General features: G+C 42.7%; 2 protein-coding genes across 16 annotated transcripts in view; one reads left to right on the top strand and one right to left on the bottom strand.

The window, feature by feature from the left end:
* Positions 1-22,302, bottom strand: part of LOC111262104 (protein tweety) — a 133,556-nt gene that overhangs the window by 50,590 nt on the left and 60,664 nt on the right. Inside the window, exon 1 of one of the 12 annotated variants that reach the window (XM_086968957.1) lies at positions 1,408-3,394. The exons of the other annotated variants lie outside the window; for them this stretch is intronic. The gene's annotated coding sequence lies outside the window, so the exon portion shown is untranslated. Of the gene's footprint in view, positions 1-1,407; positions 3,395-22,302 lie in introns of those variants that run through there. 12 annotated transcript variants of the gene reach the window in all.
* Positions 18,091-22,302, top strand: part of LOC111262106 (solute carrier family 2, facilitated glucose transporter member 1) — a 50,571-nt gene continuing 46,359 nt past the window's right edge. The window contains exons 1-2 of one of the 4 annotated variants that reach the window (XM_022836107.2): positions 18,142-20,249; positions 20,374-20,586. In XM_022836107.2, the coding sequence (XP_022691842.1) occupies positions 20,422-20,586 (165 nt within the window). In that variant the 5' untranslated portion in view covers positions 18,142-20,249; positions 20,374-20,421. Of the gene's footprint in view, positions 20,587-22,302 lie in introns of all 4 variants that reach the window. The other 3 variants (XM_022836111.2, XM_022836106.2, XM_022836108.2) reach the window with 3 other exon arrangements.

Genomic DNA, 22,302 nt, shown 5'->3' with positions numbered 1-22,302 from the left:
AGGCCTCCCGTGGTCCGGCAATCCTAACTTTTCCTCTACGCCAGTGGTCGTGCGACGCTAATCAATGCTCTGTGTGTACTACTCCGACCAGTAGCAGAGGCGTCCTACCAACGACAAACAACAGCAACTGCTTATCAATCGACCGCCAGCTACACAGGCGACCACGCAAGCCAAGACTAACAACGGCATGCCAAAATAGTTTGCTTCTGAACGTTATTGACGAATGTATGCCGTGTCCCATTACGTGATGGACTTCGTGGATGGTGGAGTTTTGCCAGTAAGGTCCTGCTATCATCAGTACTTTATCGTTTGAACAAACACAAATATTAGAACGAAGGGAATCTGTAGCCAGAAGAATCGTAAAACTTGCATCTTTAATGACTGCTGCTGCTACTGCAGCACTAGGATTATTCCGTAATAACGACAAGGGTTTGATTCTTACAAGTAAGGACTAATTCTCCGGCAGTGACAAGAAGCCGACGTGTATCGGGCTAACTTCCAAACGCCCGAATACGTGAAAGTATAATTCCGTTTGAGTCCCAGATGTTCCCCGACGACAAAAATGATAAGCTTTAATTTTTGTAAGAACTGAAACTGCTTAGTACCGATATTTCTGCAGTAGGCACTAATACCAACGATATGGCATAGATGAATTTTTAACATATTATGAGCAGAGACTGCAACAATATTCAAGTTTTTTGCTTTTTAGTAAGGAAGGGGAATACTTTCATTGATACTCAAATTAGTCAAACGTAACTGTGCCATGGGCTTGAATTATAAACTCAAATAGTTTCAAAGGATTGCTGAGTTTGCACGCCGGGGCTCAGACTCGTGATTATAAGCCCGGAACCCCAGCTTTTTTCTTCGCCAGAAGCACCGAAATGAAATAATCGTCAAATGCTTAGTCATTGTACCACTTTACTTTTAGCAGTACCCAGTTTCAGACACCTCTATTTTATGCTGTTATATATTGACAACATATCCCCATTTTCACTCGGTTGCCCAGTATCACTTCCGTTACTAATGTAATCAAAGTTGATTCACGTATTACCACATACTGCATACGCAGGAAACATCCTGTGCAGTTGGTGGAAGGGGCCTTGCGACTGAAACGGCGTGGCTACAGCTCCGTTACTCCGTCATTGGGTCACATGAATGGCGGCCTCGCTTATGGCAATATATTGTGCACGGTTCGCAAGCTACTTAACTAAGCGGTTATCGCCCGCTCGGCTTTGGTTTTGTGTCTGCTACTTTTTGTTACCGCACAAACACGACCTACCCCTCGCGCAGATGGACACTGCCAGTGTTATTATTTTCTATGGCGTTCGGCGGCCACATGTTCTGGCTGTACAGTTGATTCTACGAAGTTTCTTCCTTCTATTAGCCTTATTCAATGACTGCACTTACCAGAAAACAAGCTTCAGGCTATCCGGTGTAGATCGACGAGCTCTTGAGCTCAGCCTTTACTCGTTTCACGGATTCACTATATACATCCTCAAGTGACAGAAACGAATAAGATACTTATTTGTTTGTTTGTCCGTCCGTCAATCCAAGTGGCGGTGCCCCTTCAGCTAGCCGTGGGGCTACCCCGCCGATGCTGTTGCGTTCTCCTTAGTGGAGCGGTGCCTTGGTTTCCTTCGAGGTATCGCACTGATGCACACCGTACGACAGATAGTCGCTCACAGGGCACATTTGCTCGTTTGCCTTGGCTACTACTACTGCTGCTGCTGCTGCTGCTGTCGCTGGATGTTTAGTGGTGCACGACAAACGACGCCCTCGTCGATGTCCCAAGATCAGGGGCGGCCAAGGACTAAGTCCACTTCTGAACTCTCGTGAACGAAAACGGGGCAACGGAAATGACTGCGGTAGTGGCAATGCGTATGACTGCCCTAAAGCACGCTATACGGAGAAGGTGGTCTTTTACACACTAGATAAAAAAGACAGGTCGAGGGAGGTGTTTTATTGCCGAAGCCACGCTATCACTATTCGAGCCAAGGGCAATCAGTACAAAAAGGAGTTTTATCGAGTGGCGAATTCGACCAGAGTCTATTGACCGCAAAAACGACAAAAATTTACTCACGTGCCTGTAACTGACTAATAACGATTTACCCTGCACCCTTTAATAATGATTTTACGAAAAAGGTACACAACCAGGCGGAACGAGACCTGGAGACGGCGTCACCGCCTGAGTATCTCCTCTTCCTTCAAACTCCACTGTCCCACTCACGTTGACCGCTTTCGGACAAGCTCACTAGGTCGTGCTTCTACCTCACTACGTTCATATTCATTTTCCAGTCTGTATTGCTCCTCAGACACACTGTTATCACCTTGGTCAATGCTACGATGTTCCCGGCTGTATCTACGCCTTCGACGGAGAGTGACACGGCGGTCAGTGAACGTCGGTCGGTCGAGATTTTTTAACTTGACAATGCGTCGGTGCTTTGTCCCAGTGAGCACTTGCCTTTATATTGCCAATCCAACCGTCCGTGCCGATCTGCACAATCGAATTCTTATCACTGTATTCTGTTCACTGCTCTGAGACAAACGGCCTTTGCTATTACTGCTGTGATTGCAGTCTCGTCGGATCGAGTGACCATGAGTGTTGTACACACTGATTGTACTTTGTCCTGCCTTTGTATTGAGGCTGAGTCGGGTTCATCTGCTCTGATCTCTGATCAACTACCGCTTTGGGTGTAACGACAGCAGCAGCAGCAGCAGCAGCAACCGTTGCGCTAATAGCAGTTGCGGGACACAGCGTAAATTGAGTAGAGTTCAGAAAACATCAAATACGCCTCAATACGGTTTAACAGGAAAACGCAGTCACAACTACAATAATTACATACACAACGAATAGCACCTTGTCGTTCTGTCTGTCGCTGCCACAAGCCGTCCTCAGCCGCCACAAACGCAATGAACGCCGCTTCCTTTGTCGTTCTCGTCTTCTTCAATATCGTCAGCGCCGTCACTTGTCGTCGTTTTCGATGTACCTGATGACGACGACAACGACGACGATGAACTGAAAATCCTGTTGGCCGCACCACTTTTCTACTCGCTCACCAGCCGCCCGCGAGATTCAATATCCAGTATCATGCGAATGGTGCCAAACCACTGCTCATGTTGGAAGCCATAATAATACTAGTACAGCCGTCGATCATAGCATAGGCACACCCACCCCACTGCTGCTGCTGCTGCTTGTTCTTCGGTCGCTCCTCCCGGCGGAAGCACCAGGCGCAATAGGGCAGAGCAGCCAACCGCGTTAGTCAGGGCAGAGACGAGGCGAAGCTCTCCTCACCCAACAGCCACCCGATAAAGGTTCGGCCAGTCCTCACTTAGTTCATTCGCCGGTGGTGGCGATGGCGATCGGCAGCGGGCAGCGGCCGAGGCAGCGGGTAACAACGGCGCTGGTGGCGGCCGCCGCTGCTACTTCTCAATCGTCGTCGTCGTCCTCCTCCTCCTCCTCCTCCTCCTCCTCCTCTTCCTCCTCCTCCTCTTATTTTTCGTCGTCGTCTTCGTCGTTGCCGCAGCTACAATGCAGGCACAGATAGGCAGGCGAGCAAGTGGTCGGGCGATCGGTAGTACAGCAGAGCACAGTTGAAGCCGCGAGTAGAGCAGGACCATATTGGAGATTCTTTGTTAGCAGCTGCTGTTGTTGTTACTGGATGGGGAGTTACGATCGGCGCGCAGCAATGGCAAATGGCCGCTGCGACCGTTCTGTGTGTCGCTTTATCGGCTTCAGCCTTTGGCTGACCAGTTCTAGCGAAGCTTCCGGATAGCCACACGTAGTGCGGCAGATTCCGTTTAGTTTAGCGCAATCAGCACCGTATGCTCGGAGGCCGTAACGGAGCCAGCAGACGTCCAAGCATTCCTACTCCTCCGTTCCTGTCTCTCGCTCTCGTGGTTTATCCCTGTTTCTCTGTTTTTCTCTGTTACGAGTTGGTCTTGGCGCGTCCTCGCCCTTTAGCGGCTTCATCGCCGCCCCCTCGCTCTCCCATCCTCCCTCATGTGTTCCGTTGACGTTTAAGGACTGGCTGTGTTCATTGTTGTCCTGGTCATCGCGCAGCGGTTGATGTGTTTGCTTACTAAACTCAGGGGCACGTGCTGGTCGAGGTTTGAATCCGCCAGTAGACACACTATGTTTCGTCGTGGAAACCAGGAAACTAACAACTTAGGCACTTGGCATAAAACAAAAAAAAAAACGCTTTTGGCTCGCTGGCGTTGCGCCTTGTTTTTTGTTCGTTTAGTTGCCAGGCCAGCTGAAGCTGACTCGCCAGGATCTCTCCGAACGGCCCGCATCGGATCGGGGCTGTGCTTACACACACGCAGAGTTTAAACGAAGAGTAGCAGCAAGAAAGAAAAAAAGGGAAAGAGTGGGAGAAAGGCGAAAGGGATGACAAGAAGAGAGAATAAAACAGGTTCATTAGGCTGGTGGCCGCACTCACGCCGTGTCACAGTAACGCAGCATCGTGGCTTTTTGTTATCTGGCTACGCTTTTCGCTCAGCCCTTTTCGCTGAGCAGCGTTTCTACAAACGACTGCCACTAGGAATGCAATCAGCTAAAGAAACTAGCCGAAGAGGATATATAGGAGTAAAACAACGTCGCACCGTGCATTACCAGCACAGAACGTACCGTGACGGGTCGAGTTTGAGTGAGTAGAAGAGCGACACGCGTCGTCGACGGTCCCCAGCGGTGGCAGTAGCGGCAGCAGCGGCGGCGGCGGCGGCAGCGGCGACGGCGAAAGTAGTGCTGCTGCGGCGTGCGGCGAGACCGGGAATAACCCAATAAAGAGAGGGCAAGGCAGTTGGCGGCAACGGGGTTGCTGGCGAAGCTGCTGTCGCGCTTCTGCAGCGTGAAGAAAAATGTGTGCACTCTTCGCATGGATAAAAGTTACAGAAGTGCTCACTCTGCTGCACGGTCACAGACTTAGAGTGCAAACAACAAACGATGACGGCTCAGGACAAAGATATGCTCATGGTGAAGCTAGGTGGGTCCACAGAGCAAAGAGGGCTTTTGGTCATTCTATCAAATGGTAGAACGAACTAAAAGAGAATGAAAAAAAAATCTACGTTAAACTGGCAAGTTCGTCAACGTGAGAGGTTACGAAACGGTCGGTGTCCTGCCTTCTGTACCTATCTGTCCTGGAGACGGGCGCACAAACTGACGATGGCATGGTAGTGCTCCGCGGAATGCTCCTTTGTTCCGGCGGGACATATACCACGGCGTGAATGTAGAAGGTTGGCAGGCCGAAGAATAATACAATAGAAGCATTCGGGGTTACGTTGAAGTTTGGACGAGAGAAAAGGCAACTGACGAGAAAAAGAGAACTTGTCATTAGCATGGTCCTTGCTGATCTTGAATTCAGAACAAAAAACTTCAGCGGGTGTTGCAGCTAACTGTGTGAGGCACGCCGAAGCGTCATCTCCCGCTGGATTTCACCGTCAGCTCGTTTCCTCGCTAATAGATATGCTGCCCAATCAACCATAAGTCGACCTTTGTGATAATGTTACCGCTGCAGGATGATTGCACAAAGGATGCAAATATGCTGGCTGCAGTATGACGACGCAGAAAAATTCTTCTAGGACCGCAGGCCAGAAACAAATAATGAACGTTGGAGCTGCCTAACGAGTGAGCCATCCAAACCGACCCGGTTCGCCCCGTTCCATCAAAAACCCTGCCACTGAGGCTGCAAGGCAGTGCAGTCTAGCCTCCTAACGCGCAGACCAATGCAATGAGAAGGAGACGGTGATAACAGAGAAAATATCACCATTTATTCCTGTATCAGCCTTTTCCTCCAGGTTCGTCTATCCGCCTTCGCGTCGCTTAGCCCGGGCCGCAACCAGGCTAATACAAAACGATTAAAACAACCCTAGCAACAAAGCCAGCGGCGACGCTGTTCAAAATGACTTCGTCAAATTCTCTGCACTTAAGCGTTCGGTTTTCATTTATTATAAGTATTACAATAGAATAAAGCTTGCCAGGTCTGAGGTATCGCCCTTCAAAACTGAGGCACTAGATCTTGGCGGGTACGATGATTTTTCGAACAGCGGCCGATACAAGAAAGCCAAGGATCGAGAGCTTAGGTTGAATCAATAGGTTCAGAACGATAATACCTTACCGGTCCTTGGTCGCGTATCATGGGCTGTACTGCCTGATAGGAACATGGTGCCGCGTACCGCCTCGTACACAACAAAAAAAACTACTCTCCAGTCCTCGGCAATCCTGCTTATGTGGCTGGCAAGGAGGGATGTGAGGCAGCGTAGGCGATACGAATAGAGACGTTATTTGAGTAAACTACGTTAGGTATTTACACTAAGAAAATGTAGATGGTAAAGTCCATTTAAAGAAGTGGTCCTGAACCGGATCCCCTTATAGGATGTTTGACACATGCTCTTCTTCGGTGTCAGATAATCGCGTGAGTAATGCTGAATGCCGTTAAAGTTTAGAGTTCGAGAATAAGGAGACTCCCGAGGATAAAATTTAAAATCTGCGGAATTCGAAAACATGCTATGAATCAAAGTTTATGAAAAATAAATAGGTATTGGCGCCTTTGGAAAATATATAGAAGATATTCGGTGGGCATACGCATCGCCATATAGGCTATCTGGAGAGTAAAACATAATTTTGACGAATAAATAATCCGTTTGTATAACGTACTACTAAATTGTATTAACCACTTATTCGAAATTATACATATAAATAGCCTATTTATTTTATTTAAAAATATTTAATATAATCATATATATAACATAATAATGATATACGATGGAAACGAAAATGAACGTGTATGTACCAGAGGATTTCAGACTGCAGCTAAGGCCGAATGATCCTAGATTCTAGAAGTCAGCCGAGATCAGTTGCTTCAGTGAACTAGAACGTAGGAGCCTAGTTGATCTTAAAAGGCATCGAAGAAGCAACAATGATGATAGATCGATTACGGATAAACGCGCAAATGTGTGGCGTGCAGTAGAAAGGCAACTGCTATTTGATCGACCATAGAAGTTCACGTCATAAAAGCTGCAACACATAGATCTATATAATTGCAAGCAAAATGGTACCGTAATAACACGGTGCGCTCAGGAACACACACATACACAAAAATCGCGTGACACTTATTTAGTTTTACTTGTTCGAAAAATGTCTAAATGCAGGGATAAAGGTGTAGAAAAAGTTATCGTAACGTAATGTAATATTATTGTAGTATAAATATATATAGTATATAGTAGCATTACATAAAAATAACAAACAAAAAATATGCATACGCTTGAATATAATATATATGTGTATATAAATTCTATTTATTGGCTTACAATCAAAAACGTCTGTTCACATACATATATAGCGCGGCCGAGCAATGACCTAAATTGAATGGATGTATTCCTGCATAACCCAGGCTTGCCCGCCTCACCATAATGGCAGCAGTTAGCCAATATCTTTCACCACTGTTACCACTATGATTCTTAGCCACTTGCACCAACAGCATAGTGATCCACGATTAGGGATCTTCATTAAAGTTCTCGTTGATATTATCTATTTAATCTCCAGTCCTTGCTTGTGGAGACATCAAAGCTGATTTTTAGGGCCAAGCTTATCGAGTGAAAAGCTTTGCAATTAATTAGCCCGGTATGGTTGATAGCGGTTCCATTTACCGGCTTTTGGTGGCCGGTGCCTAATGTATCAAAGTTTGGATACGAAGAAAAAGTAGGTACAAGATGCTTTTAGGTCAGTTCGGTCTTCATTTTATAGCTAATTGAGGACTACCGCGAGAAGAGCTAAGAGCCAATAGAGAAGGTGATGCAAAACTCGATTCAACCATATTAGCGATATTGTATATATGTTAGAAATGGCAGTGTTATTGAGAGACAGAAACGAGACGAAACTATAGTTTTTCACAGATGCATGGAAAAGTAAGCGTTATGAACGATTATTTAATTTATTGATATTAGTTATCGCTATTGAGACGCACAATTGAAAAAATATAACAACTTATATGTATATCCGTGTATGTGTGTAGCATGTTTAAGGAATACGTTTGTGTAAGCATGCTTGAATGAGCACCCATATTTGATGAAAATTTTATGGGTCATTTCACTAATGCGCCTCTTTCATAGTTTCTGCAAGTGATTTTTTTCTATAGCAAAGCATTAATAGAGTAAGTTGTCGCCGATTTTTTTATCGCGTCAACTTGTCGCCCATATAAGCGCTATATTTCCCTTCGATCGATATTATTATGTTAACAGCTTAATTTCTCAAACAAATTGATAGTGGAACAATGATTTCAACCATAGGTCAAAGGGCCGACAAAGGACACAATTATTATACCTACATTGATCCTGGCAGGAATAATGTGTGCTACAACTAAATTCCACCGTCGTAGGCTAAAGACACTGGCCGACCGGCTCCATGAAAATCGACAACATCTGTATCTGCGGTATAGAATTCAACCACCTTAGAGCTTTATCATTAAGTTCGCGCAGTGTCATTATTTACACCACGGACACGTCATACGTTTACCACTGTACCGCAGAATCAAGGTACGAAACAAACCAAAGCAAATGTTTCGAACGGTTGAAAATGTGGAGGGATTTGCACGAGACGTAACTTTTTAATTCTCTGGCTTCCAAAACTCTTGGTCTACTTAGATCCTTGACTCCTGGTGTTGCAAACAAAAAAGTTGTATTGGCAAACGAGGGTATTTGAAAAAAGTTTCTGTACCGCTAAACGGTCCCTTTAGACGTGTTCCAAAAAAGCGCAGTGACTCCGCTAAACATTCATTTAGCGTAGAGAAACGCTTGCCAACTACATAAAGGCTCAGAACAGGCCGAATGAATTACTTCACTCCGTGCACCCACTCTTCATTACAGTGGTGTATATACAGTATAACTATAGGGGATTAGCAAGAGTAGATCAAATGTTTAGTATCGATGTAACCATTTTAAATATTGCTATATTAAGCCAATCGTATTAATTTATTATTGTTATTATTAAAAATAGCAGTAGAAAGTGAAATTTTGCCTAAAAAGCAAAACTCATATTAAAATTAGTGCTACCGTTATGTAACATTTGTTGTTTGAAATAATGCGTTCAATCCAGTTTGTTAAGAGGCTTGACCGGTTTTCAAATTGAAATCTTCAGGCCAAGCAATTGAATCTCAACTATGAATTTATCGGCGTTGCCACTGAATTTTCCCATATCTGCAAACGTGTCATCCCTCTGGTAGATAAATGAAACTAGTTTGTCAGTTCCCATTGCATTATATACAATTATACTGTAATATATTATAATAACGAAGCGTGTATTTTTCACCTAGTTGAAGTTCAACTTTAATTTCTATCCTTGGCGCATCGGTTTTGCATGGATGCACAGCTGGTCTCGACGGTTCATGTAGGAACTTGACCATGCAAGCCAACCAATATTTAAAGCACATACCGAGTAGCACAATGGATAAAAAAATATTGTTTATTGCATAGTCCGTATGCATTTAGCGGGAAACATGCTACATGGAAATTATTCAGTTTTGCATAGTAATTTGGTTTTTATAAGATTGCCATTTCACTGGTTTGAAGCGTCATTTGTATAGCGGGCCCTGAATGATTATCAAGTCTCTGGAGTTTTCTAGCGTAGATTTGCTATGCAGTACCATTATTTTAACTAAAATTATATTCAACTACCATAAAGGACGTACGGTTTCACTTTGTAAACTCCTTCGACAGCTCGAGCCTGCGATTTAAACGGTTCAGACCTTGATATTTTCTCGCCATTTATGGGCTTGAATATTTTATGAATTTTCAGAGGGCTTGGCGATGATCGGCATGTTTTCTTGTCTATCATATGCATACGCGTAGCGAAGTTGTATATTGATCTTCGGCTTGAAAGTGATAAATGACTGTCTATAGGCTACTCATTTGTTTGCGGTACATCGGCTCCGAATGCAGTACGAAATGGGCCATTATCGCCACCAGAGCTAAATCGTAAAGCTATGACATCAAATATCCAATGCTGAATATGCCGACACGATAGGATATACGGTTATAGTTTTGATTATTTTGCTTCTTTTTCGAACGGGTGTGTCTTGTGAGTCACTTGGGTGCTCTAAAGTATTGCCAGTGTGTCGTCCTTTGAAGTTTATCTTAGGAGCCAATGCTGCCACACGCATAATGCCACAGATAATTATGATTAGAGAATCAACGGGAGTTATTTATTTTCTACTAAAATGTAACCACAAGAAGCTATTTGATTGAAAACTTTGCATTGATACGCCGAAGAGAGCCAATGAACTACTGCAGCATAGTAGTACACAATCAGCACGCAGTCGGGCAGTTATGTTGTTTACGGGTTTCAAATCTGACCCATGTCAGGAAAAATAACTCCAGACATCTAAAAACGAATAATAATTACGTACGTTTAAGTATAGGCTTGGTCTCAAAAATCTTGAATACGGTCATGCCATTCCGTTGCAATAAGAAAGATCGCTAGGTCCAGGATGAAACCGTCTTTCTTCACCCCGTTAGGTTTGTAGACCGGCCATACAAACCTACAAGCGGAAGTTAACTTTTTTTAGTTAAGTCTTAAGATCTACGACACTTATATTTCTGGATAGTCAGGCCATCTTCTCAAGAATGTTAGAAGCTCAGTATCATTCGGCGGTTGAAGAAAACTAGTTGTGAAGATAATATTTTCGTTTCAATTTGCGTGAATTTTTCGGTTATATTTTTAATTTATCTAAGCTATAAAAGAATTAGGCGTAGAAGATCGTTTTTCTAATGCGTCTATTGGCAGCCAAGGTTCGACAGCGCAAACAGTCGAAGCCAATTTCATGAATGTTCAAAGGAAGTATTCCTAATGTGTACATGTGTAGCACCAATTTCATACTCGCGGTTTTCATACGCTGTATACCTTTTTCAAAACCCTAACACCGAATACTAGTAACAAAGCCAAAGCGTTCGCATTATTGTGTACTAAAATACTAAAACCAAGTCATTTACAACGGCGATACGATCGGTCAAAAATGATTAGCTCCTTGTTAGAAGGTAAATCATTATTGGAGGATGTCTAGCTTCCAGAAAAGTGATCCGTTCTGTTAAGCCCATATTATTTTTTCAAACTTCCAAGGCCAACCATGTGACTATGGAAGCCGTCTTTAAGTCTACCAACAGATGCTGGTAATAAAAACATCACTAATAGTTCAAAACATAGTATTCCCTCGGTATTAAATACGGTTGGTTTGACGCGAGAGGCACCTCCTTGAATACACTCTAGAGGGCGCTGCTGCAAGTTCAAGCAGAATCAGAATTAAAAGATAAATGTACACCTTTCGGGTGCCTTTTGTGTTTTATAAATTATCCACATAAATAAAGCGTAAAACAAAAAAAGGCTCTATTTGGAAAAATAGTCTTCGAAGCGAAAAGTAACCCATTTTTACTACGTACAAGGTAAACAGTTAATTAATGAAGTTTTAACAAGTAAGTAATTGAGCCAAATTCAAGATTGAGTTGAAGCGGTAATGACTGCCGATCATTGACGATGATGCAATTCAAATTTCAGACTGACGCACTTATTAGAGCGATTGTTACAATGAAGGCAGGAATTAAAGTTATAAAAAGAGCTTCGTTACAAGTCAACTAACAATTTATACCCTAGTGACTACATCATTTCCAACGGTTACCGAGACAACGGAGACACTGGCATTCCGTTAACTAAAGGAAAGCCAATCGTGAACTTAGTCTTCCTTCAACAGAAATAGGTGAACAAAACTTACGCTTATTTAGTGAATATGAATGACCATAGTAAATGTTACAATGATCTTTGTAACATTTATTATGGTCATTAATATTTTTATATTTTATAATAATATAATTTTTATATTTATTTTTATCTATACTTTCTAACGTGGATGAGAACGTTCACTCCCAATAATAGATTACAAAAATCATGGCAGGACGAAATGTTTGCTTCATACAATTTTCGTAGAACTATTCGAGATGAATACTTCCATCACAATAGTAATCTTAACTTCTTATGTGTTTACATAACTGTGTGCCAAATAAATATGTGTATACGCTTTCAGTGTCACTTACCCTCAAAGCAGGCGTATCTAAAAGATCAAGATCGGCGTGATCTGATCCAGAATCTCAACAGTACCTTTAACGAGCAGTTCGCTCTTGGGAATAACTAGCAACTTGTCGACAAAGAAGGTATCTAGAATTGCCGTGGAACGTAGCATAGTTTTTCTTCCTACCCATTACATGTGTTTATATAAACATTGAAGTAATATGTTCAGCCGATAAATAGTAAAGTTTTGTTCAGAACAGCCCCAAGATTAACGCTCCGAGTTTCGACAAAAAAATTCTTTCCCCAAAAACGTATTTTGTTGAAAAAGCCACAGTATAATTCTTACCGAGTTAAACATTGTGTTTTGCGAATAATCGTCTGCTTCTAAATACATTAAAAAAATAATGAAACACAATTACATATTGTTGTAGGTTGTTGCCGGAGACCGTATATAATTGTCGTCTTCTTGACCACATTTTCATTGCACCTATACTACTCGCTAAGTTCTCTCAAGGAAACGTGTTTTTAGGCTTACGTATGTACCGAAGATGCGTGGGCGTTCTCATCCCACCTAATTGACCATAACCGGAAAACATACCCCCTCCGGAAGGCATTTTATTAGACATCGCGAAATATTTATGTTGGCCAGTTACGAATAGTGTCGCGCTAATGTGTTTGCTTGCTTGACGTACTATTTACGTGAAAGCTTACAAACTGGCTTGAAGACATGCCTTCGCACTGGAAGCTAGCTATCTGGAGCTAGCTTCTATGGCTGCACCGTACAACAGAACTCGATGTTTAGAACCTTTCCACACGAATCGGAATGAAACGATAAGTATTTAGCAAGCTTTTTGTCATAGGACAAAAATAAACAGTAGCCGATTGCGAAAAATGGCTTCGATTTATCTGAAGACAGGAGTATACTTACTTTCCTATTTAGCCGAGACAAACAAGTGGAATTATGTGTTGTACAATTACACATTGCTTTTTTTTTTCAGGCTATAGTTCACATCTGAGCTTCACCTGATAAGCACATAATTGATGAAGATCATTTGAGTCCATGTGTTATTTTCAATTGATGTTAGCTTTGCCTGGTTTTACCAGTAGACTTTACTGTTTCTCTGGTGAATGGTCCATTCTTCAAATCAAACATTGTGCTCCATCTATCGTGCTTAGTATTAACATTTTCCGCATCCAACAGAGCGACTGAACTCTCATTGATTGAGCATTTTGCCTAGCTTGTTTTTCCCAACTCGCTTGTCACGGAATCGTAACGCGTCCCGTACCCCCTTTTCTAATTGTCGCATTAGGCGCACTTTTCTAGTCAGAAGCCGAAACTTATATTGGTTAAGTTAAGGTTGGTGTGGAATACGTTTGTGCGATAAAAATTAGACTATACTATGCGAGGTAATTGTTACGTCCACAGCAAATATGTCCATAGAGAAAATATGTTCCAGCCTTTGAATATTATTATGTAGTGGCACAGTTATGGCCCTGGCATGTTCTAAACGGGAAAAAACCCTAGTTACTCTATTTAAGCAGCGAACGCTTTCTTTTCATGCCTACACCCGACAACAAGCCAACTGGTTCCACCGATCGCAGACGGCTTCATGGGACAACGTCCTCGTCTTCGTTTCTACAGTATGTGGTGGGTCTTTACCCTTAGCAAAAGGCTTTCTCATATGCTTCCACCCTATGTTCCTGCCGCACAGTTTCGTTTCTGCGTAGTGCTTCAGAACATTTTTGAATCATTACCGGAGTTTGCTTTTTCAGATCGACTATATCCTAAAAACCAGTATAGACAATAATCACAAACATTACTGTGACATATTTCTGCGGCAGAATATAGCGTTGGAACGAAGCATAGCTATTCAATAAAGAAAGAAGCGGAAAGTGAATGAAAATATGACAAAACGAAACTATAGCTATCGCGGCCATGTTTTAGCGCTGAAATCTTCCTTACGCTAGATCTGCTGTGATCAGAAGCTCCAGTCTCGACCAGTGACGCATCCTGTCACCGTGGGTATGCCTAAGGCAATGAGTAAATGTCGACAAGCACTCTTAATCAAAATGCATAGACTCGGCTGTTTGAACCATTAGCTTGTCCTGAGGTCTCCGAATGCTTACTAGCATTCAGAAACAAGGATTTCAGATCATGGATGGATGGTCCTAATATTTTTAAGGCTGCTATTCATTAATAGTTAGAATGGTTTTAAGAATAGTTTCAAGTCAAGGTCATTAAATGTAGAATGGCTTAAAACTGCTTTTTAGTGAAAAGACGTTGCATTCTACAACAACTTAGTCCAACAAATCTCAGACGGTTTAATTGTACAAAAATAAGTTAACTTGTTAATACAGAGAATGTACAAGATGTACACTTTTATATTTTTTTAGTTTTCGCCAGTCCGTTGACAGATTGAAGAAAGAATTATACCTGTTATTTTTTCTGGACATTTTCTGCTAAGGGTCAGTGAAGAGGACAGTAGATAGCTCGGATATCTTAACGCGTGCCCCTCTCGCTTGGCATTGGTAACAACATTTTCCACCTAGAAAACACCTTCCTTTTTTTGGTAGGTCCCTCTAACGATTTCTATGTCTTAGGTCGTGCGCGCCATTCTTGTGCTTAAGTTTATATCTTTTGCATCATCAACGTTATGTTGCAAGGCATGCTCTGCTTTTTGTAGAACTCTACAGATGGCATCAGTTTCAGCTAACAGCTGGGAACCGTTTTGACTAATTCGACGTTGCTAAATTCAGCCTCCAGCTATTTATTTACTATGAAGGAATGCCGGTTTAAGAGATTCTATTTTGACACTGTATATGTTCATCATCTATGTTTCGCCTGTGACGCATTCGCAGTGGTAATGTGAAGCTGTCGCTCACTGAAGATCAGTCCAACCGGATGATAGAAATCTTGCAATCTTCAAAGAAACGCCAAAAAGCGTTAAGATTAATCTACGGATCTACCTACGGATGATGCGTTTCACGCCGGCGCCAGGTCGTAGCCAGTTATAGAAAGAGAATTTTTCAAATAACCTCATTTTTTATAATGTTTCATTGATCACTACGGTGCGTTCTGCCCTTCCCCGGTACTTGCACGTATGAGCATCAGCGTACAAGATAAATATATCTACAGCGAAACATATGATTTATTTTAGAAACGTTTTATCTATTCAATTTCGAGTGTTGCTATCACTTGATGCGTTTAAACGTATTCGAGGACAGGTCCCAAAATGTCGGCAGGCGGTGTTATTTCACTGAAATAATTTTTGCTAATATTTTTTGAGAGCATCTTTTTGTTTTTACCTCTATGTCATACATAGTGAATATAAGTACGTCGAAAAGGACTAAGGTGGTTTTTGAAATAGACAATTTCGTAATGACGAAATGGCTAATCCAGGAAACGATAGAGCATAGTAACAATGGCTAAACTGATATTAGAAGTGACAAAGGAGTCTTCGTAAGCGGTGGATAGATTGGGCTTTTTTGGCAACGAACTTTAACTTTGCAAAGTTTTCAAGAAAGCCCATGGAGTTGCCAGTTATAGGGAGCTCACGCCGACGTCGTGAAGACAATCCAAGCTCCAACAGACAAAATTCTAACAATTAGTCAGGTACTTGTCAACATATCATTAGCCCAAATATTATTTCAATACTCTGGGAGTATATTCATACTGAGTTTTAATGAAACCAATAAACTCACAAATAAAGTAAGAGGCAGACATATCGCTCACTAAAAGCTTTTAGACTATCCACATTGTCAGCCTAATGATGATTATGATTTTTATAATAAATAATTATTATAATTATCAACAAGCTATGAGACAACATCCAGGCTGGCAAAAAAGGCCAAAGTAACATTCTGTTACAATCATTCTTATGTTAAGAGAAAGCTGACCATCATACATAGGTACCGGTTTCACGGGATGTAAACGCAAATATGCCTATTGATTAGAAGAAGATATCGTTTTATTTTGTCAAAATCAGCCAGTAATGGGTTCAACAATTCGCAGGCAGGCGCTAAATGTCATCGTACATAAAAGTCCATACTTTACATATTCTATCCACCCTACAAGTGCCTTGGTAAGAGTAAACAATGGAAAACTATTTACTTTATGTATTCGAAGAAATAGAAGATGTGCCTGATCTTCCTAATGAAACGGAAGTTTCATGTTTATTTGCATCGTTGATTCGACCCAAACTGTAGGAAATGATAGGCTTCGCAGCAAGCGCCTCGGATTATATGAGCGCTAGCAGGCTTAAAACATTCGATGAAGGAAAACGACCTCTCTGCACCTTATCTATGATTGATTCTGTGATTTATTTTAAACAACCTGAAATCCACTTTGCAGATAAGGACACCTTCTATTCGTTACCATTTTATCATCTTTTTAATAGAGAAATGCTATAAAAAATATCTGCTAAATCTAAAGTAACAAAGAGAACTAAGCAACTAAAACATTTTATCTGTAAGCACTTGAGATTCGCATTTAAACGCGTTAACGAAATGGAAGTATAACGATTTTTATAATAATAAGATTCTTCCATGAACCTCTTTTAATTATTTCTTTCTATCTTCCTTGGGCTAATCTTGACCTCTAAATTAATTCTTTTGAGACATAGAGCTTCTGAAGCATAACCATATCACCTTATAAAATATTAGATAGAACAATTCATTTAAATTTCAAGCATACAGAACTTTGTTAAAATTCAATTCAAGTTAGTTCGATGTGTACGCAATTTACGACACCATTTCGGATTGGTTTGCATTTTCAGACTTCATTCAGTGGTACGTACATGTGCTTTAAGTCATACTGCTTCAAAAAATATGCGTTCCCGAACGAATGGTAAGTTACTAGCATAAAGGAACATCTCTGAGAATAATAATAAGGGCGGCCATTTTGTCCGCGCCTCATCTATGTCCTTTGCTTTTGCCAGCTTTGGCCTATGCGCAACTCCTCATATTTTCCTCGTCTAAAATAATTGGCCATCTCGAATAAACCCGTGCCCTTCGCTGTTCCTCAGCTAGCACAGCATGGCTATACCGTCTTCGTTGAGATTAGACTATATTTTGATAAGGAGGTCTATCTCTGAACCAAGCGTCAACCTTCACCCTCCGACCGCGCTCAGCCTTCGCGCCTCGATCATCAACATTATGATATGCATCATAATGATCAACAGAATGCTTTATTGTACTCTGATCCGAGAGACGTCGGAGAACAGTGGCTGTTCTTTAGACTGCTATAGATTAAAACGACCATACGCGTTAGCAGGTTCCGAAGGCAGGGACCTGACTTCACGGAGCGCGAATCTCCGCCACCGGCTGCTCATACGAGCTCAATGCCAAGGTTGACAAGGTGTCCACCCTTTCGCTCTTTCAACTGCCTATGGTACGGGTATACACCGGCCTCCCTGGAAGATATTGCACGTACGCACGCATCGAAAAAGAGCTTCCACGTTCGTTTGTGTCCTGCTGGCTGTTGTCTGATATACACTCCCTTTCCCATAAACCCAACACCTAACCAAACCCAGCGCGGATCGATGGTCGCACGACAGGTCTAATGATTCCACGATGCCTTGTTACTATCCTCACGATTATCCTGGTGTGTATATGGTTTGTACGTTGTGTGAGATATACAGAGGGAGCGGAGAAACTGCCGAAACACAGCGACACCGACCCGTTAGTTGTCGGTTGCAAGGCTGCACTGGTTAAGATTGAGTTTCTCTTGTTGCCAGTTCTTACCCATTGGCTGCCACAGCTCTGAGCTGCGATCGGGTAGATGGCAACGTTCGACTCAGTTAAGCCGTAGTGGCAACCCTCGTCACAACGTCCACGATGTGACTGGTGCTGAGTTGGAGGACGACGGGTCTCACCCTGCTAGGGCTTAAACACATTCCCGCTCTGCAAGATAGGCAAAGCATACCCATACAGGCTGCCAGACGGTTACACACCCACAAAGGCCTACAACCGCCACCGCCATTACCGACAGCCGAGGCTATACAGTCAACTCGGGAGAGAACAACGGCCAGATAGGCAGCCGATTGTTGTGAACAATAAACGGACCCGAGTCACCCGCCACGCCAGCTTATGTATCCTGATACGATAGAGACCACGGCTGGGATACGCTGGCCACGTAGAACACCAACCAAAACATATTACTACTAGTGCTGCTTCTGCTACGGTCAACGTTATTGCTATAAAGCTGCCTCGGCTGGGATGTCGACTTGTGCGTTTAGCGAATTCGCGCCCCCTCAACGCACTCAGAGCAGACTAACACTTGCTTGAACGGTTCGCCCTGCACAGAAAGTCTTGCTACACGCTGATTCGGCGCGCTACACCATTCAGAACAGGAACTTCTTGTGTAGCACTAAAGTGCTTCTGTCTCTGTCCTCAGAATGCTGTAGAAGGGCTGATGCCAGGTAAGCGGAAACACAAGCAGGAGAATCTATCGACGTGCAAGTTCACAGTGGGGAGCACACCTTCGAGAGCACACAAGCTTCACAAAAAGGCGTAAAAAGAATGTGTAAATCGTAAATCAACTTCAAAACTAGAAGTGGTGGTGGAGCCCTCCGAGGAACAAGATAAATGTTTCTGACCCCAAACTACTACAGCTGGATGATGGACTTGTTCTAGATAGAAACTGCCTGTGGATCACTAACGGTCGTGTGCTGTAGATGCTTGGCCGACCGCCCGGTCGACAACGTGTGATTGCGCCTCTATGTTGGGTCTGAAGGTTATCAGGTGATTGGGTCTCGGTGATTCTGCTCTGTTACAGGCTGTTTGTACCTCTCCCGCTAGGGACACGTATCAAGAGTAAGAGTTAGCAGAACTCAGCTCTTCGCACAGGCTTGAATAACTACTGCCATTACTATCGCAAGTAGTACTGTCGATGCCTGGTGTATCTGCAACGTGCGTCATTGATAACAATTACTTTGCTCTGTGTAGCGTACGCTGGGCGTCGTGACCATTCTATTATTGTTCCGCTCTGACGAGAGAAAGAGAGTGTGACCTTACGTACTGAACGTCTACCGGTAATGTAGCTGGTTGCTTGTGGGAAATCGTCGACGCTTTCATTTCAATCGGTTTGAAAGATTCAGGGTAGCCTCAGACCAGCATAAGGTGTCATTGATTATTGCACATTGGCTAGAGATTCTGCGCTGCTTTTCCGTTGTTTGTTTTTACCTTTTCGCCGCCTATGGTCTTTTAGCGCGCTCACCAGACGTGCCATGCAAAGTGCGACGATCCATGCGCTCGTGACGGAACCATATGAATGCTGTTCGATCGTGTAGTCTTTCGTGATCTGTGCTGTAACAACAAAGCAACACAATAACAATACCATCGAACGCCTCGTCTAACTGCTATTCTATAACCAATCTATTGCTATAGCCATATACGGTTGCGGGTGTGATACTAGTACTACATGTGAGGCAGAATCCGCTAACGTACACACAGTTATACACATACGGAAAATCGCACTAAGGCAGTCACCGTTGTAACTGTCCTCTACCCTGACACCAAATCTACTCCAAAGCGAAAGCTGACGTGACGCGGGCCACGAGCGCAGAACGGGAAAAAAACGAGGATATACCACGAAAATACTACGAATTGTGTAGCCCACCGGTATAACCAACAAATCAATATTGTACCTTCCTCACATAACAAACGATCTCCGGTTTATGCGTGTGTTTATTTTCACCCCACCACCGAATGCATTGCCTTCTCTTAAGGATATATTTTGTATTCTGCCTATGGTAGAAAAAGGCAAATCATATGACGAAAGCGAAGCGCTGAATGCTAACGGTAATGTAACGAAGTTTGCGAGTTCGCGTTGTGCTGCTGATGTTAACTGTGATCTCAGAATCGCAATTTTTCGAGCGGATTGCATAGTCCGACCCAGCAGAATTAAGAGTTTCGCCGAGCGCTGTTCCGCCGTCGCTGTCAAAATAAAAGAAAAAGGAGAAAAACATCGCTGTATAAGCAGTCCTCTGACAGGATACCGCCAACCCCACAGGAAGTCCCCAGCAAGAGGTTCCATATCTCTTTAAAGTGTACGGTCATCGCCATCCATATCCTGAAACTCCGACAATAAATAACATCGAAACGAAAGTAAAGCTGAGTTACTGCAAATTGTCACAGAGAGAGACGGTAGGTGCGTAACCAGTAGCGTAGCTTTCCTTGCGGAGTCTACTTCGAAAGCAATCACGTAAGTCGCTTATACCTGCATAAAAAAAGGAATACGTTAATTTCCGATACGGAGACAGCTACCTCAATAAGGTGACTTTGGCTAGCGCTAATCGCCAAAGTTATAACCGGTTTTCTTGCTCCAGCCCTATTGAATATCTCCGACAACAGCATCACCAGTGACAGCAGCAAGAATGGACCCATCGACAGTGAGATCAGCGCTCAGCGAGATGGCATATCTGCATGTGCCGGACAAGGATCGCTCTAAGAGCCCCTCACCAGCCGATTCGCTCGCATCATCGGCTACCGACATCTCAACGCTTCCCATTCACGGACGTCACGGCTCGGACGGAGAAAACGTGAGTAAACCTCACGTGAATACAATAACGTCAATGATATTCAAGATCATTCATTCGTAGGGAATTGAAAAATGTTTGCCCAACAAGATTGTTAACAGCCTATCAGCCTATTATTGGTTTGGTGCCTATAGGCCTCCTAAACTACGGATAAAGTACACTGATTATACACTGAGTGTACTGGTTGACAGCCGTCAATCAGGACCAACAAAATAATCATATGAGAAATCAGTGATACCGTCCTGCCGTTAGAGGAAAGTTTGCGGGAACTGTGACGTACGAGTGTAACCCCTATAGTAGTATATCGCTGGTCAACGATGTGCGTAATCAAACTTTACTTTGTGCGTACTTTACGTCTGTACACACAAGATACGCTTACTAAACATATTGTAATCTATCCTATTAGAGGGAACTATTATCAGTTGTAAATTGACCGACTGCTTAACGGCTCAAGTGAACAGTAGGGACGTGCGGATAAAGACGCCAAGGGATTCTATAGATCGGTTTAAGTCTGAAGCTCTTATGGGAGATTTCTCTGTCAGCAAGAAGACACGAGTGTCTTAATGGTCCCTATTGATATCTTTTACATCAACAAATTCGTTTAATTACGAGGATGTAATAAAATTAGAGTGTCTGCCTATATATACAATGAGGCTGAGAGTATAGTCGTTTGTGTACCGGCGCGATATCAATAAACACATGTTCTTTCAGACGTTCCATATTTTTTCTGTTTTTCTCTAGTAATTGAGTTGGTCGCGACAACAACGCGAAACCTCGCCTCTTATAGCGCATATTCGACTTTATCATCCCTTGGGCTTCGCGTGATCGCCTATATAACTACTCGAGATACTATCTCGACTGGGTGCCAACTTGTTCCGAATTAATTTCGCTGTTACTCGTAGAATCATTTGTCCATTATTTTCCTGAGGCTAAATACGTTAAGACAAATGTGAAGCCACCATTGCATCGGTCTCCACTAGCATTTCGCGAGCTTCAACAATGTATGCGTGTATTTTTCCAACCCTACACTTTGAAGAGCTACAGGCATAAGCGACCTATTTTTCCAAAAATTGTTGGACTTATCCATGCGTTGACGGATCATTTAATTTATTAAAATCTTTATAGTAAAGAATGGAATACCGCTACGAGATAAGGGGCCTTATAACGTCGACTTATACATATCCTTCCACAGTGTATTAGTTACACAGAAGTCTAAATTGCCGATGCGCACCAAACTATAAGAGATCTTTTTTTAATCTTTTCTGGACAACTTGGAACTATTCAATCATTTGTTCCTATGTACAGCCTTTCTTTTTTATCAGCCTTGTCTGACAGAAGTTCCAAAAGCACTTATCCAATTACCCTTAGTGTGTTGCAGGACTTGAGTGAATACCTTTTAAGAAAGCTTTTCATTTTCTAAAACTGCCCGTAAATGCGTACCCTCATAGCCGCTCAAAGTAGTTCACTCAATCCAGTCGTTATCGAGTAAGGAGCGACCCAGTTTTGTTTGTCTGTATTCGATAATATAGTGTTCCGTTTTAAAGACGACGAACGTGACGTTTCTGCTGATGATAAATATTATGGTGATTGTCCTTAAAGAAAAAGTCTCTAAAAGATAAGTATCGATGTTTTTTAATCTTATTTACTCGTTCGAAGATACTCGCCTCTCGGTATCTCTAATTAATAGTCGACAATGATGTGTAGACGCCTGCAATGAAC

The sequence above is a fragment of the Varroa jacobsoni genome, unplaced genomic scaffold (genome assembly GCF_002532875.2).
Source record: "Varroa jacobsoni isolate VJ856 unplaced genomic scaffold, vjacob_1.0 scaffold_627, whole genome shotgun sequence".
NCBI lineage: Eukaryota > Metazoa > Arthropoda > Arachnida > Mesostigmata > Varroidae > Varroa > Varroa jacobsoni.
This window is presented reverse-complemented; position numbering and strand designations above follow the sequence as displayed.